Source organism: Poeciliopsis prolifica, unplaced genomic scaffold (genome assembly GCF_027474105.1).
Source record: "Poeciliopsis prolifica strain line A6 unplaced genomic scaffold, Auburn_PproV2 SCAFFOLD022, whole genome shotgun sequence".
Taxonomy (NCBI): Eukaryota; Metazoa; Chordata; class Actinopteri; order Cyprinodontiformes; family Poeciliidae; genus Poeciliopsis; species Poeciliopsis prolifica.
In genome coordinates this window covers 1799950-1817771 of record NW_026562397.1, presented here as the reverse complement: position 1 = coordinate 1817771, position 17822 = coordinate 1799950, and the positions used below count along the sequence as shown (strand labels likewise).

The 17822-nt window shown below is 39.4% G+C and overlaps 1 protein-coding gene across 3 annotated transcripts; it reads left to right on the top strand.

Annotated features, from left to right (window-relative positions):
* Positions 1–11122: 11122 nt before the first annotated feature.
* On the top strand, positions 11123–15923 carry atf5b (activating transcription factor 5b). Of its 3 annotated transcripts, XM_055045715.1 has the most exons (4): positions 11123–11778; positions 12400–12621; positions 12971–14159; positions 14647–15923. In XM_055045715.1, the coding sequence occupies exons 2-4, from the start codon at positions 12480–12482 to the stop codon at positions 14831–14833; spliced, it is 1518 nt and encodes a 505-aa protein (XP_054901690.1). In that variant the 5' UTR covers positions 11123–11778; positions 12400–12479; the 3' UTR covers positions 14834–15923. The 3 variants fall into 3 exon arrangements, with proteins under 3 accessions (XP_054901690.1, XP_054901693.1, XP_054901692.1); XM_055045718.1 differs by lacking the exons at positions 11123–11778; positions 12400–12621 and adding an exon at positions 12667–12703; XM_055045717.1 differs by lacking the exons at positions 11123–11778; positions 12400–12621 and adding an exon at positions 12698–12769.
* The last annotated feature ends 1899 nt before the right edge of the window (positions 15924–17822 follow it).

The window sequence follows — 17822 nt, the reverse complement described above, 5'->3', positions numbered from 1 at the left end:
CCTAATTTTTTTTCCCCAGATCCTTTTTTAATTTTTTTTTTTTTTTTTTTACAATTTTGATATGAAAATAATTAACCCAAAGGAATATGAGATGGTACTTGTGTCAGCTTATTAAATCCACATGTAATTTCCATTTCCACCTCGAAGTTGTAAGGAAAGTGAACGCCGTTTTTCTTTGCACTTGCGTGATTTTCCTCAAATCTAACTCCTCTAAATAATGAATTGAATCGTCATCAAAATTCATACACTGAGGTTACTGAACAAAGCTGTTTTGAAAAAGCCTGCATGTATTTCTGCTAAGCTGACCTTTATTTAAACTCATTCTCAAAGGTTTTTGTTCTTTTTTCATTTTGCTCTTTGAATTATCTTGAATTTGAAAGAATCTACATCAATAAATGTACCATCAGTACATGCTTAAACCCTACAGGGAATGATATCACTGACCTTTGACCTCTTTAGGCCAATTAATCACCTTGACTTTGATCCTTTTTCTAGATGCGAATTGATAACTGGAGATTTCTAGTATTTTACCCATAATTCTGCTCAGCATCAGTCTGCAGCTGATCCTCGCTAAGGGCAACCAATAACAAAAATGTTTTTTCTTCTACATCTTAAATTTTGTCATAATTTTCAACAGCATTTTAGCCATCAAGGATTTATAATAAACTAAAGCTGTAGACTTCAGCCCTTTCACTGCAACCATCCTGCTAAACCTCTGATTCCTCTGGATGAGGCCAACATTTGTGGCCTCATCTATGATAATGATAGAAATGATAACAGTTGAATGATCCATTGATTTTAACTGCAACGAACAATGCTCAATCGTATTGTTGTCTAAAATAACTAAATAACGTCACCTTCCTAAATTAGCGGCCTGAGTCATTTTTGTACTTTTTGCAACAACAACAACAAAAAACAATCAACACATTTTTCTTTCCAAAATATGTTTTATGCACCAAAAAAAATTAAAAAAAACAATTTTGGTCATCATTTTAGGAAAGTGGACATTATGAACTGTATGGGGATTACAGTGCAATGCTGCACATTCAAATTGAGCATTCAATTAACACTAGCTTGAAAAATAAGTAAAATGGAGATTGCAATAATTAGATTTTCACAGGTATTTAAGGTTGAGATTTGCGTGTTATTTGTATTGTACACACTCTGGTGTATCCTGACTTGAGAAAGGACATGTAGAGAACTGAATTAGGGACCCAGTGCTGTACTGGCTCCTGGGTAAAACGGGCTTACAGGGCCAGCAGGCCAGGGCCCCATTTTCACTTTCTAAAATGTTTTGTAATGAATGCATGTTTTGCAGACATTGGTTTTTATTTGTTGAATTTTATTTTTAGAACAACATGGAGCTACTAGCTAAGGGACACATTAAACCTAATATCAACAATGAACTGAGTTGGCATTCTTAATTCCTTCTCAATCATTTATGGTTTTACGTGTTGAAATTCTGCAATTTGCTTTAGAATTTATTTTATTTATTTTATTTTATTTTTTTGTGGAAAGCGCACCCAAAAGGTTTCCACCCAGGGGCCCGCATCCTTGTAAATCCGGCCCTGACAGTGCCCCCCTCTGGCTCCCCCTCTTGCCCCCCCTCCTCCCCCCTCACCCTCTCTCTTCCCCCCTTGTTAACCTCAGATTGACTCAAATGCCACCAGCCAACCTCCATCTGTGGCTCTGACCTAAATGAGGAGGGAAAACAAGCCGAGCCCCAACCTCCCCACCGCCGGGCTGTGACTCCTCTGCTGCCATGAGGCTCCTGGTTGGAGGTGCTGAGGGAGAGAAAGAGGAAGAGAGAGAGCGGGAGAGAGAGAGAAAGCTGTTTGAAGTACAGTAAAACACGGCTCCCTTCAGCTCCCAGATCAAAGGCAGAGGATAACCAACAGCCTGCTGTAATGAGACCACGATGACTTGAAATCACTGGGATGGCTCGGTGTGCACCCCCCCCCCAAACTACCACAACATCGTTATGAGAGACCGCAGTGGAACACCCTGAGAAAGACAACAGTATTCTAGCAATGTAGGTTTCTCTGGGAGTAAACTGCTGCTCTGTGTGTGATCTTGTTAGAGAACCAAAGCTGGAGAAACAAAGCAGAAGAAATGGAATGCTGTTTTTTTTCTACATATATCATTTTTTGACGTCCATTCACTGACAGTGGTGGACGACCAGCACAGGCAAATACATCTTACCTGTCTGGGTTAATTTTTTGCATTTAAGCAGATGTAATGTATAGGGAAAGCCCCATTTTTACTTTTCTTTCCATTTATTCTGTTCAGTGCCGCTCCCAGAGACATGTCCACTGAGTGACCAGACCAGGCCTGGAAAAATATTAGGATGGTTCAACAATAACAACAGAGACATAGCAGCCATCAGATGAAGGTATTGTTGGCTCCAGTGACCTTTATTTGAGAGAGGTCAGAGAGGAAAGTGGATAATGAGAGAGGGGGAAGACATGCAGCAAAGGTCATCAGGTCACATCGAGAATAAAGGCCTCCTTAAGTGGTTTAAGTTTTATCCCTGCACCACCTCAGTACCCCACAAATATAAACATGGAGAGTTTCCTAAATACCAAGTGGAATCATGTCTATTGTTAAAGCAAAGAATGAGTTTCATTTCAGAAGTCAAGCATGGTGGGTTATCTGTGATGCTCTGGGCCTGCTTCTCTTGCTGAAGTGTCTGGAACTTTGTTGGAATGCATGGTTTTATGTGCCGCTAAATTTGACCATAACTCTCAAAATGAGTCTTTTTTGGCTGTTTTAGCAGGATGAAGACCCAAATTGTTTGACAAAGTGAGCAAAGAAACAGGCACCAAAATTAAAAAATGAGCTTCCTGCCACATGCTGTCCTGTTGGTGAATAGAGGTCATACAGGGCAGCAGAGTGTCAGTAATTTTGCCTAAATCATCTGTTAATATGGGATGTTTTTTCTCCCACCCCTGAATAAATGGAGATGAATAAAAGTTTGATTTTTCTCTTTTTTGCTAGGAAGAGATAAAGATGAATTCATTAGAATGTTTTCACACATGAGCAGTGTGATTACCACATGATTATGTAATGCAAATAAAAAAGAATCAGTTTGTGAGTGATCCAAATGACCCTGCTAGAAACAAAGATGCTAGTGTGAAGCAAATGGCCACATTTCCAGAGAAACACCATGACAGAAAATGATCACAACAGGAAATACACAGAGGGACATTTTCTGCTTCCACATGTGGAGGGTAGTTTGATGCACCTGTTGTGTGGAGAGGATTCTCACTGAGGCCAGCATCCAGCATCCATCTCTGGCCTCCATCTGACCACACAGTCCAGGCAACAAGGCCAGGATTTAAAAATACTGCTTTCAGTTCTGTCAGTTTTCCTAAAACCTTCTCAGGCAAAAAACGTTTGTTGTAAATGGCAGTTAGATTGAGCGCCAAGACACAAATGAATGAATTTCAGAATTGACTCAGAAAAACAATTCAAAGTTGAACAAACGAATGAAAATAAAGAAGAAATAAGCTATCTTCAGCTGATCAAACAGATAGAAAGGACCTGAACCATGAGCTCCTTGAAACAATAGCATCCACACTCGTTCATCTTCTCTAATGATTTTCTCCTTTTTTTTAACTAAATATACAATATTTCCATGCAATTATTTTATCTGAAAACAAATTGAATAGAGAAATAAGTTTTATTATCCCTCAGTGGTGAAATTCAGCAGTAAGCCGAAGAACACGAAAATAAATAGTTAATAGACGGCACAAGACGGGCAATTTTACAGTATGAGTAAAAAATACATGTATTTTTTATTTCCAATTATTGTTTATTTTATCTAATTATTTTATCTAATAACTGTACTGGAGAACAGTTATTATAAATACCGTTTTCAAAATGTGCAACTGAGTAGAATAATCTAACAAATTCAGACAATGAATATTTGGAAATGTAAAAAAAACCAGTAGACTATTTACAAGAAGTGGAAAAACGTGCAAATAACAGCAGTGAATTTGACCGTGAAAAAAATCCAGGGACATCCATTAATCTTGATTTCATCTAATAGGGCGTCTTTTATTAAATATCAATTCATATTCAGTGGAGATAATGTAATCTCCTAACATTCACTTCCAGCTGGTGAAATCAGTGATAACAGTCGGTGTGTAATTCAGGAGGGATGGGATCTAATATTTGATAAGCGTCCTCTCCTCTCGTGTTCATCAGCGTTATCATCTCCATCTCACTGTCTAACATGCTCATTTTAGCTCCTGTTAAAAAGCTAATTAATTACTTTGCATAAGTGCATACTGTGCGTGTGAGTGTGTGTAGGTGTGTGTGTATGCGTGTGTGCTCCTGTGTGCCTGGGTGCCTGGGAACTGTGTAATTATGGCTGGGTTTGCTGACGCGCCCGGCTCCATATCGCACAGATGAGAGGAGCAAGTGACATGCTGCCTTGCTTGTTCTCCTCAGGGAACACTTATCAAAACAATACAGCAGCCATCATTCAAACACAGCCCTGCTCACTTTGAAGTCTCCCTGTCCTCTTGTTTTTTTAATCCTCATCCTCTTCCCATTGTAATCCCACTGTAACTGCAGGGATTCTTCCCCATTTGCACCAATTGTTCATACAAACACAACAACAACGCACACACGCACAAAAACACAATACTTTGGGAGCAACTGGTTCAGTGAGAGGAGGCTGAATGTAAATGGGCTGGAGAGCTGGCGCTTGCCATGCGTCTCAGCCTCTGTGTTGCCAATCCCTGTAAAAAGTTAATGTAAGCAGGATTCACAGGGAGCTGGCGGTGATGAAATTATGGTGTAACTGATGCCAATGTGCCATAGCAGAGGAGTGCATGGCCACTCGCGTCTTTGAAGGAGGCTCTTCCCATCGCTGCGATGCTCTGCTGGAGAAGGCTGCTGCATGCCGTGTACAGTACAAACAGACAGATGGAGGGCAATACTGCACAAAGAGCGGGCAATCGTTTTACTGCACACGAGTTTAAGCAATTCATACGTGGCTCCGCTATTGCATTCAGAGCTGAAATAGTACTGGGATGTATACAGATAATAAGCAGTGTGTGGGGTAAACATGACAGTGGTGGAGTTGTTTATAATTCCAGCTGCTTAACTAAAATAACATATGGAGCCTAATCATGAACAATCAATTCAAAACGTTTGTTTTCCTCTGGAACAATGACATGATTTAAAGTAAAATATTGTCACCTTCTTAAAATAATAAACTCAGTCTTTTGTTGTTGTTGTTTTTATTTTTTTTACCAAAAGATGATGTAGGCTGAAAAAAAAACTTTGTGAAAAAATGATGAGGCCATTATTTTTTAATATTTAGACCCTGTTTAAAATATATTACCTTGAAATCGAATATTATAAAGTGATGCTACAACAGCAACAAATTATTTCATTGGGATTTCATGTGGTGGACCAACACATAATACTATGTGAAGTTCAGAGAATCAAAATTATTTTATCATCATAATTCTGAAAAGTGTGGCATGATTTTATTTTTAGCCCCCATTAGGATTTTGTTGAACCACATTTTGCTGGAATTCTGTAATTCCAGACAGGAATCTATGGTGCTTCTTTGGTGTTCCAGATACACAATGCCCGTCTAGAAACTGTCATTTTTGTGTCATCTTCTCTACAAAATGACTCAGGCTTCATCAGATTGGTTGGAAAGTGTCTGCCACCACCAATAATCAATCATCAAGATGATTGATTGATAATCATAAGAGATGATAATGTTTTGCAAACATTATCATTTGCAAAATAAGAGAAACAAATGCTTAGACCATTGCATTAAAAAAAAAACTTAGCACAACTCATTATTCAACACATGATTTAATATGATTTACGCCTGGGGGGGAAGGCCAGTAAGCCGAGGTACATTTACTAGGCTAATCTAGTCATTTTTTTGTCATTGATTTTCCTGACTATATTTCCACCCACCTTCACATCAGTGCTGTTTGAACAAAGCATCCTCACAGAATGAGGATGTATCATTGTGCGGGTCTGGTCTGTTCAGGATAGAATTTATTGTTAGTTTTTTTTTTTTTTTTTTCCATGTTTGCTTGTAAGACTCCGCTTACATGACAATGTTAGGACAGACAGGCCCAAATCTATTGTTGTATTTTATTTAGCTGGAATGAAGACACAAATGGCTTCAGGGCTGTAAAGGTCGCTGACCCCTGGTTTAGGTGGACAGTCGTGTCTTGTTAGGCTTCCAGCTGTCTTTCCATTTTCAGATGGTTTTGATTGAACAGAGGTCTTCATAATGCTGCTTTTTTTCTCATGTTCTTCAATAAACCTGTGGTGCCTTCACAGAACGGCTGAATTTATACGCTCAATAAATAACTAATTCTGTTTACTAATTGGGTGTCTACTGTCACTCACACTGGACCTTATTTCGGAGCAACGAGACCAAACACTTGTCACATTTTTCTGATTTTTTTTTTTTTTTTGTCAGTGGAACAAAAAGGTTGTTTGTCTTCAGCAGGTCTCTAAGGTGCTGCTTTGTGCTCGTCTGTTTGTGGTTGTAATTGTGCGCTCCCACTCCATAACTTTTTCTGATCCTTGTGACCCACAGAGATTCCACATTCATACACAGCTCCCCAAAAACAGCTGCTGTCTGCAAAAAAGCAGCACGTGCATAAACAACGTGGGGGTGTGTAGGAGCTCCGAGGGGGAAGGCCGTAAAAGCGCCCAGCTCCAGGAATGCCAAAACCATGTTTCTGAGGGGGGCTTGATGAGCCACTGTTGCCTATTACTATAGCAACAGGAAGACCTGGCTGCTTCAATCAGCTCCTGGTTTGTCGGGCTGGCAGAGGATAGGCCAGGGAGCCGTGTGGGGAGACATCTTAGTTTTGCTAATGAGGCCAGCGGGACTGGCGAGGTGTCATCCTGACTGTACGACCTCAGCAGTGTCGTCGCCTGTCATGATGCCCGTCATGCTGGGGAGGTCAGACCCACACACACACACACACACACACACACACACACACGCAGACAGACAGACAGCCAAAATGAGAGTAGTGATCATTAAAATATAGCCAGTCATCATCACTTTTCACCAGGACCAACACATTCAATCTGCTGCAGATACACACACACACACACACACACGTACTGCTCACAGCACCAACGCCCACAACATTCATGAACAAGTTTGTTGTTTTAATGATTCACTAAAGCTCATATTTTAATTACATGAGGACCATGTGACATGAAGACCTCTTATGCATTCCCAATGTTGTGGGCTGTTATTTATTGGTTTTCAAATTCATCTGCACAATATACATTTTCACAAAAAAAACACACACAAAAAAAAAAACCGAGTGCTTAATTTTGGGATTTTTATGCATGACACATAACCAAAATGATCAGGCCATTCTGAAAATGATTTATATCTGCCCTCAAGTATGCAAAACACACAGCAGATTCCACATTATCATTTACAAAATAAGAGAAACAAATGCTTAGACCACTGCTTGAAAAAAAAAACTTAGCACACCTCATTATTCAACAGCCTTTAGAACAACGTTTCGCAGATTTGTCATTTGAGTGGAAAGTTGAGTGCAAGGAAGAAGTTTGATAGTAAAAGCAGCAAAAGCCAGTGGGAGAAAATCAAATCGTTGGCTTGAGACTGAGTCAAGATATAGATGGGAGATATGTACTAAGAATTTTACAGTGATAATTTGTGGCAATGTTGTGGTTATGATAAAGACTGTGATAAAAAAAAACTTATTTCTTATTTTTTAGGGAAATGTATGATGCAGTATTCACAAACCCACAAACACAAATATTATTCTTGAAAAACATTTCAGGAACAAAAGGCTCTTTAAGGACAGCATGTACTTAAAACAGAATTATTCACACAGTAATTACATCTAATCATATTTTCAAATTTACTGATATTTATTGAAGCTCTCGTGTAACAAAAAATGATCATTTGTGATCTTACTGCAAACTTAGCTTTTTTTTTTTTAACGATATATGCACATATATGTATGACATCAGTACTTGAATTTTGTCATGACAACAATAAATCAGAATTCTTATCAGGATAAGATTTCATGCTAAATTACAAACAACGTGATAAATACCCAGCCCTACGTCAGAACCAAACACAGAGACATCGAGGACCTGAGTTTTACCGAGTTCCACCTGTCCTGGCGCTGTGTTCCTGTGGAATCACTCTAACTTTCCCAGCTTGTCTCTGCATTGCGGTGGTTATTGGTTGGTGACTGAGGGCCCCCGTTTGGGAAGGGGACATGGCTTTAAAGGGGTTTTGCAACTTTGGTTCCCAAACGAACAGAGTCTGGCAGACTGTGACTCAGCTGCGCAGTTGGAGGCTTCAAATCATGGCCTAACATCAGTGTTGTGTTTTTACCTGACAGAAATCTGAATTCATGTTAGCAGAGGAGGGAAGAAGTTTAGAAGAGAATGAACGTTGACAGTAATTATTGTTCATTTTCCTCATTTACTGAAGTCAGTCATTATGATCCTGATTCCACACAGAAAACACAAGAAATATGTACTTTTTTATTTTAATTGTAAGACCAGTCTTTAACTCTTTACACATTTCACTGAAATATCATTAATACATTTAATATAAAAAGCTAGATTTATTTATTAGGTTTATTTGATAGGGACAGAAGCACATCAACACAGACAAAGTGAATAGAATAGCCTAGGCTAGTTTGAATCCCTAGATTGGCTTTTCTGAAAACTAAAAACTATTAAGATGTAATAATATTAAATGTAGAAAAAATGGTATGGACAGCATATGTAAAATCATACGTGTGTATTTATTTTATTTTTTTTTTAATTATGGTGCCTTATTTTTTTACTCATTGGACAGAAAAAAGGGCAAAGAGAGATGCAGCAAATGGCTGTTTTTAACAGAACAGAAAAGTTGAAGGAAAATATGAATATAATTTCTTTCCTCCTCAAATTAAAAATTTTCTTATGCCTGACAATTACAATAATAAGACCATGATATGTTCAAGAATGTGGAACAGAGCCTATGTAAACACTGATGGTAGATTATGTATAAACAAGAAATGCTTATACATTACACAAATGTTTATACATTTGTGTAATTCATTTTACTGAAGTGCACACTTGTATCTTCCAAATTGTAGAAAAAAATAAAAAAAATCCCCAGATTGTCATTTGGAAAGTTTTCAAAGCGCTTGACTTCACTTCCACATTTTATATTCCATATTCCATGTCAGATTCTTTGCAAATTTAGTAAATGGTGTACACAGTTGACCGGAAAGGCACACACCTGTCAATAATAGGTTCCACAGTTGACAGTGCAGGTCAGAGGTCACACATCAAGAATGAAAATAAAAAAGACCTGTAGACTTAGGAAACAGTATTGTCTTGAGGCACAAATCTCAAGACAATACAATGACATGGCACAAACCACTATCATCAGCTTTCAAATCAATTTCAATATTTTGACACAGTATATTTTGACTCGTGTCCATTTTTATTAAACTCAACAATCTTTAGATCTTCATCTCTTACAGGTTTTAGGAGTTGAGGCCAATTTTCTAGAGTATGCAGGGACTCTGATCTAGTAAATATGGTTGTCACGTTTGGCTAAAATTGTTCTTTGTGGATCCTCAGATCTCTGGAAAAATTAGAAATAATTTGTCTAATTCTTACTTTGATGCTTTTAATGTTGCAAAAATTATTTTAAAACTAAGCATTGGTAGTTTATGTTGTATTTTTTGCTTTCTTTATAAGCATTTTGAAGTGTCTCATTCTCTCCAGCCTGGTGACTGTTTCCAACTGTTTTTTGTTCAGTTTATTATTGATTAATCGAACTAACTAAAGCCATCAGAAGTTATTAGGAGCTACTGTCTTTATTCTTATGCATATAGTGAGCTTGCTGCTGAACACCTTTTCTGTGACATTTCAAAATTGCCTAAATCTTAAAAAGAATAAAGACGAATTGAAGCCCTGTACACTTGCTTACCGCACAATCATCAATTTATTTTTTCAGTCATATTTTTAAAGATACATTTGTTACTTCCTGTTAAAAGTTGAAGACATTTTCAGAGGAGGTCTATCTGGAGGCCTTTGTTCTGGGTCTCTCTCTCTCTGTATTTAGCTGTAAGAACATTTATGGGGAACAACATCACTGATCAAAACAACCCTTCATTATCAGCTCGTTTCATCTAATAAATAAGTGTGCCATAAAAAACGTGCATATGCACAAACTTGCCTCTGTGTTCAAATTCCATCAAAGATCAAAGAAAGGAATAAAAACATGTAATTTTTTGACTTAACTAACTTAAGACAGCTGATACAGCAGATCCAAGTTGTTTGTTTTAATTCATGTAAATTTTAGAATTTCTTCCATTTCTTGCAATTTATTTATTTCCTTTATTATTATTATTATTATTATTACTACTATTATTATTATTGTTGTTGTTATTACTTTTATGTGTAATAATGACTGATAATATATATCAAAATAAACAAATGAATAATTTTTATAAGAATCCTTTAAGTGACATAAAATTTGGTATTTCAAACCTCAAAATCAATGCCCACTTCTGTTTTCTTTGAGAAAAAAACAAACAACAAAAAAACTAACGGATGATAAAACAACTAGGATTAAACATCTGTAACAGAAAAGATCAGAATTTCTTTAAAAATGTTTGGTAAAGTGATTGATACTTTTTGTTTAGATTTGCTATTGCTTTTTTCTTAAAAAGTCCAAAATACATCCACACGTGTTACGCCAAACACTAAAAACTAATTGAAGGGGAGAAAATGGCATTTGCTGATTATGTGTAATTCCAGGTGCAGGTGAGTTTCTCCTCCTTTCCCCCACGCTCCACTATTTCTGACCCACAGTCCGCCAGGCTCCGGTCTCTGGTCCCAGGTTGGTGTTAATGCCTAATGATTACCAATCAGAGAATAAGTGATGGCAGGGCCAATAGGAATAGAAAAGTTCCCCCTGATAGACCAATGATGGGGCCACAATGTTACAGCGTTCAGCGAATCCCTTGCGGATCTGATGCAACAGGACTGCAACTAAAGTTACTACTCCGAACTGCAACATGATGTCCTTCCGCTGCAGCGCACCCGAAACTAGTGCCGGGTGTTCCATCTGCTCGGGATGTTCATTATTCATCCACGCTGTGTTTTTTATTTTTTGTTGTTGCATTTTTTAGTTTCTAATTAAATAGTTTGATTCTGGCGTGACGAGAACGTGAATTAGATAAGTAACTGAGAGGCTTTACACACGGTTATTAGCGTTCTTATTTTACGAACTACACACATCCGTTTAGGCTTTTTAAATAACTTTTAAACCTTCTAAAAGTACAAATAAATACCTTTAGAAAAGCGAAATTATTTTTCTGGTGGAGCAGTATGCCATTTCTTGAAAAGAAAGTAAAAGTAACACCGTGGTATTGACATAAATTGGAGCAGCACCTGTCGGACGGGCTCGTGCCGCTGACGCAAACAGCCCGAGGTCTCTGGATAATGGGAAAGTCCCCGGCTTCATGACGTAACGACCGCGAGAAGTCTGGAAACTGCGGATTGATCTCCAGCTCGGTGATCAGGTCTGGGCATTAGGAGTTGGAGAAGTAGCGGATTTAAAAACTTTCTGTCTGCAAGTCTGTTCGTGGTTCTAGCGCTCCATGAAGAGTCACTGAGTTCCAAAAGCGAAATAATGGCTCTTTGAACGGCGTCCTCCTTCTGCGACGTTAAGCTTGCTTTGCTCCTACAAAACAACCGAGCAAGTATGGGGTGAGTACAGCTTTGGAGGAGCAGAGGAAAGTTAGCAGGGAAACAACAACTGTTAGTTAACAGTTACTTTGAGACTCTTTGTTTTACTGACTGGTTAGTGAAGTTATTAACTTGAAGCGCTACTTTAATTGATATTTCTATTTATAGGGACGAGCAGAATTTTTTTTATTAAGAAAAGACATTTTTTTTCCAGTTCTTTTAAAAATATTGGTATACTAAGAAACCCCAGGGATGTGTTTCACTTTAGTTCATTAGTAAACTTTAAATTATAAATATTTTAGTTCTACAAACCTGTTGTCCCCAAACTAAACAGTTTGGTTTTACTTTTATTATTTGTGTAAGTTTATTTAATTAAAAATACATATTTAATTTTTTTTGTGTAAAATTTTTGCTCAATGATTTTGAAATAAATGCCATAAATCCAATACACCTTTCATACTGTAAAATTATAGGTCAACGGCAGATTCAATTTAAAAGAATCAGTATTAGATTATTTAAACTTGAAAAACCATGGTTAGCCATTTATAAATCGACTTTTTTTGTCTTGCGTTATTATGAATTAGAAATTGATATGCAATTAGATATTGTGGGTTTTAACAGCTTTCTTAAACTTTTCTACAGGTCTACAGTTAATTCCACAACTCTCGCCTCCAGCCAGCGCATGGTTTGTGCTTTTGGACAACACGATCGAAGCAGTCGGCATGATGGCGGCATCGATCCTTCGCAAGAAAATTCCCCCCATTTCCACAGGCGAGCTCGGCTCTCCCCCTCTCCCACAGGCTAACCATAGCCAATCACGGCTTAGGTCGGGGGCGGAGCCAGCGGAGAGGCAGCGCTTAATTGGTGAGTTTTGCCAAGACGGTTTTTTATTTTTCCACATCCCGAGGTTGGAGCCGCAGTGCAGCACGGGGGCTAATGTCGTACAGTGAGTACTGCTAAGTGGATTTTTATCGAATGCAGACAATGCTGTTCAATCATTTTCAGATGATCGGTTAGTTGTTCGCTTGGATCTTATCGGATGTGTTGCTTGCTTTTGATTTAAGCCTTTTCAAATTGATGCTCGCTTCTTTTGGTTTTTTTTCTGTTTTTGTCATTTTTTATTGTGCATATTTTATTCAAACAATTGCAACAAAATGGATTTCTTTAAAAAAAATTAACACATTCTTATAATTTTATATCACATTTTTTCTAGGTGATGGTCACTCTGATTGGATGACAGAGAAAGTTGATTTGTCTTCATTTGTGTCAACGAGCGAGTCTTCTCCGAGCTCATCTCTTCCACCCTCGCCGTTAGAACAAGATGTCAAGGTGCCCTCGGATCTGGAGGTTATGACCTCCCTACTGCAGGAGGAGCTGGCTCAGCTGGAGGACTACTTCCGCTCCGAGTCCACATCCACCACAAATAAGTTGGAGAAATCCTCAAAATGTGACAAGGTTTCCCAAGCCATGGGCTCCCAGTCTTATTATCAGTTACCCTATGGCTCATACGGGACCAGCCAATCAGAAACCAGCCCTGTGGTAGTTACCTTGGCAACAGGGGAACTGGACCTGGCCAGCTTCTGTGGTGGTCCCATCAGCAGAACCAAAATTGCACGGCCCGCCCCATACAGCTACCACCACCGCTACCACCACAACAATGGCCGTAGGATCCTGGGCGAGTCGGTGAAAGTCGGCGACGAAGTGGGTCTGGAAACTTGGGGCTCCAGGGGATGTTACTCAGGGAGCACAGAGTTTTCCGTGAACCACTACTCCACACTGAAGACCGTGAGCAAGAACAGCATCGGGAGCGTGAAGAAGGTGAGAGAATGTGCTTTATCGTTGAAGGAGGAGGAGAGTTACTGTTTTTCCGAAGGAATGTTTTGCAGCGAAGAGATTGCCAGAGGTTTCTGCTTGGGTAGCTCGTTCGACGGCCACCACAAGCGAGAAGGACAGCTGATGCACAACGTGAAGGTCAATGTAAGTTACGACAGCGCAGGGCTTGAGGTCTTGCACTGCAGCAAGGATGGCGGACTCTCTGGAAGTCTTCCCCAAGAGACAATGGCGGGCGGTGACAGCTACTTCCATCAGTCCATGGCCAGCACGGATCCGTACCATAGCTTTATAGGAGACCTAGACCAGCCGGCTCAGGCACAGGCTGTGGAGCCCCAACACGGCCACTACCTCTATCCAGAATGCCTTGCGGACCAAAGCTATGAATGTCTGTCGAGAGGGGAAGGTGAGGGACCACTGCTGGGTGCCCCCATACATCGCCCCACCCAGAGGTTAAAGGACGAGCCCTGCTCCATGAAGCCAGCTCTGGTGATGGGAGCGGGTTCCCTGGATACCAGCAATGGAGAAAGGAAGCAAAAGAAAAGAGACCAGAACAAAACCGCTGCTCACAGGTAAGCAACACCCTTCACTCTATTATTTCCTTAGAAAGCATGGTCCTACCTTGGAAAACAGTTGAATCAAGACAAAGTGATAAACTAGGTTTAAGAAATGGGATGAACTTAGAGCATAAGTGAGCGTCTGTCCATTCCCTACAGCTTGTCAGGGTGAGAGATGGGTTCACCCAGAGCCAGGGCAATATTATGTCCCCTCTATCAGACAAAGACGATGTCATCTTTTCCAGGATGGCTTGATTGTTATATAGACCACAGTACTTTAGCTGTTCCTGTGGAGCGTAGGAGGGATCGGAAAGCCCCTCACTGGCTGCCAAATTCTGCCCCACCTAGCTGATTCTGTCAGGCTGTTTGGACTGAACTCAGAACTATCGATGAAAACTTAGGATAGTGAAGGGACCTTGACTCATGACTAAATTTGCAAGGCAGCAAAAATCAGTACATGCAACCTAATCCTCCCCCGCCCACCCCTCTGTCCCTGTTACAGGTACAGGCTGCGTAAGAGGGCGGAGCTGGACTCTCTGGAGGAGGAGTTGCACGGACTCGAGGGACAGAACCGGGAGCTACGTGACAAGGCGGAGTCGGTGGAGCGAGAAATCCAGTACGTCAAAGATTTACTGATTGAGGTGTACAAAGCTCGCAGTCAGCGGCTCAAACAGGATGGCAGTGCCTGAAGACACCCCGTCAAACGTCCCCCATCCTCCACTACCCCAACCTCACCCTCCTCTCACCTCAACCACCGTTCCTCCCAGCCAGCACAGAGTGAACAATCACGCCAAGAGCACCAACTGGTTTTTGTCTCAGCACAATTGAAAGGGTAGTTGCATGATCCTGAGTGTTCATATCCAGAAAAACAAAAAAGAGAGACAGAACAGAAAGAAACTTTGTCCTGAAAAAGAGAAGTGTGGAAGTGGGTGAGTGAACTGTGAGAAGCCTTAGTGAGGTGGCTTCGTGAGGAGATGCCGAACTTGTCCGTGACCACTGTGATCCGAACTGAACTCACAGCCTTGTGATGACGCGCCGATGGATCGTCATTGCTCTCTGGATTCGTGGTAGTCATTCGAAATTTGCTAGTCGTTTTTTTTCGTGGCACACATCGGCAGCATCAAGGCAGACTCATACTAAATATATATATTTTATTTTATAATTTTATTTTTACCTGATAACTTATCGTTTGGTTAAAACAATCAAATGAATAAAGGGGATTGCTGGCGAAAGTGTGTAACATGCTTTATGAATATTCACTACTGCAGACATTTAGAGAATTTGTATTGCTAAACTGTTGAGTACTTCCACCTGTCCCCCCTCCCTCTCCACTGAGATACCCGATGCATGTTTGATTTTGGAAACGCATGTGCGAGTGTTATTTGAAGGCAATATTATGTTAACTGCATGGCTTCAAGATCTTCACTTCGCATCAGTTCTCCGTCCAATCAGCCTACGACTTTTCTCTCATCTTGTCCCAATTGATGCGATTTCCGCTCAGATTTTTGGTTTCCTGGACGGAGAGTAATACATTTACCCCGCTTTTTAGGTCCCTTCCTTTTTTTACACCTCTCTATCTGCCCCTTGACTTTATTTTGCGGACACACAATCACATCGAGGCAACAATGATCGTTGTCGACTTCCTGGGAATTTTGTTGTCAATCGGCTCTATTTAATGTATCTTAAGATTCAGGTCCTTTTTTTATTATTGGATGTCAATGAATTTCTTATTCATCAGGTAGATTACAGCCAAATAAACCAGTTATGTGGTGTCACTCATCTCTGCCTTTGGACTGTTTTTGTTTCGGCTGCATGGTGCTTATCAGACGTTTGTCTTGTAGCCATCACAATGCTTACCAGCAGTGACCAGGTAGGGTCACTGCTGGTAAGGGTGAAGGGGTTTGGGATTAGGGTTGCACAAGTCGAGTAATATCACAAAGAGCAAAATAATAATGAAAAACAGGCTTTGATTGACAGCTTAATAAAACCGTTTTCCTTAAGAATTCTGATCTGATATTAAATCACTATTGGGGTTGAGAAAGCATGGCTGATCCAGCCCCCCCTTAACCCCCAACAAAAAAGACATTTACCCTCTTTGTTCATTCATCATGATGGTTTCCCCATGGGGCCGAGTGGAATCGTATCAAGCTGCAGCTGTCAACAGACAACAGAAGTTGCCTATCTTATCTACTACAGCTTGAAGAGGCTGTTTGCGTGCGTGGGTGTGTGTGAGCGTGCGTGCGTGTGTGTGAAGACGGGTGTGTGTGAAATCTCTTGGTATCTCCCCTAGCAGTTGTAGGCCTTTCAAGTGAATGAGGCAATATCGCACAATACTTGCCGGAGACGGAGAGAGACCCAAAGTGAAGTGTGAGAATGAGAGCGAGCCGGCCTGACAGAGAATGTCATTAAAGCCTATCGCTTCTGTTTGTTAGGGGGGAGAAAAAAAAAACCTGACAAAGATTCATAAGGCTTCATTATAACTCAACATTGATTTGTTTCTGTTTGTGTAAGATATGACATGGAAATGAATACCAAATGGATTCTCATGTTGAAGCTTAGAATCTCATTACCACTGGCGAACATCGAAATGATGTGTGTAAATATATTAAAATAAAAGTGAACAGATGAAACGTGTGAGTTTGTGGTTATTTCTGTGTCTGTTGGTGGTGGACCAGAGCAGAAAGATAAAGCTACAATAAATATGTGCCTGACTTTATGGTTGACAGGGAGAAATTGATCATTGCTTACTAAAATAATTTTTTATTTAAGTTTTTCTTTTTTTTCTTTTAATCTGACAAAAATACAAGGAAATTCTCAATGTACAGGACACACCCATAAAAACGGGGTTTCTATGCAGTCTGGAATCTCCATTGGTCATTTTTTCTAGGTTTGGATAAAAATATTTTAAAAAACCTTGATTATTGAAAAATGTTTGATTTCCCAAACTTTTTCTTATTCTGTCAGCAAAAAGACAAAATCAGAATTTTGAAAACAAAAACGATTCTTTAATTTTTTATATAATTTTTTTCTGAAACATTTAACCATAATGTATTTATTTTTTGTTAAACTAGTTGAAAATGTGTCTATTTTAAAAGTAATTCATTTAAATTTGGTTGAAAAAATATATTTCTCAATTTTAGATTTTTGGATTTAATCATGCTTGTTTTTTTTTCAAAATATAAAGACTGAAAAACACACTTTGAAAAAGAAATTGATTTTAGATCACCTAACTAAGTGAGATAACCCAAAGTTAATTTAAAATGGATAATCTAGATTGCTTTTGCATCCAAGAATTAGATAAGGTTTATACTCTGAAATCTTATGTCTTACTTTTACAAACAGATTATGTATTAAAGAAAAAAAGTAGAAAAAATCTTGATATTTGAGTCTGGAAAAGTGTTGAACTCCCAAACAATAAAAGTGTAGAAACCCTGTAAAAAAACGAGCAAAAAAAAAAAATCAGATAGTGAGAACATTTATCTTGGAATCAAGAGTCGAATGTTTCATGTTGCATCAACGTGGGCACACATCCCCACCACCACCACCAGGTGTCACTGTGAGCTTTAAAAAGAGCCGCACGCGTGAGGTTTCCTTCTGATGCCCCAGTTCGGTAAGATTAAAGAGACGGTGGCAAAAAGCTGAACAAGAGCAAAGCCGTTTATGTAGAGAATTGAGACA

Excerpts from the sequence above, each read along its gene's own strand:
- atf5b (XM_055045715.1), top strand. The coding sequence starts at position 12,480 with ATGATGGCGGCATCGATCCTTCGCAAGAAAATTCCCCCCATTTCCACA. Across the intron at positions 12,622-12,970 it reads GGAGAGGCAGCGCTTAATTG|GTGATGGTCACTCTGATTGG; the intron begins GTGAGTTTTGCC and ends CATTTTTTCTAG. Across the intron at positions 14,160-14,646 it reads AACAAAACCGCTGCTCACAG|GTACAGGCTGCGTAAGAGGG; the intron begins GTAAGCAACACC and ends TCCCTGTTACAG.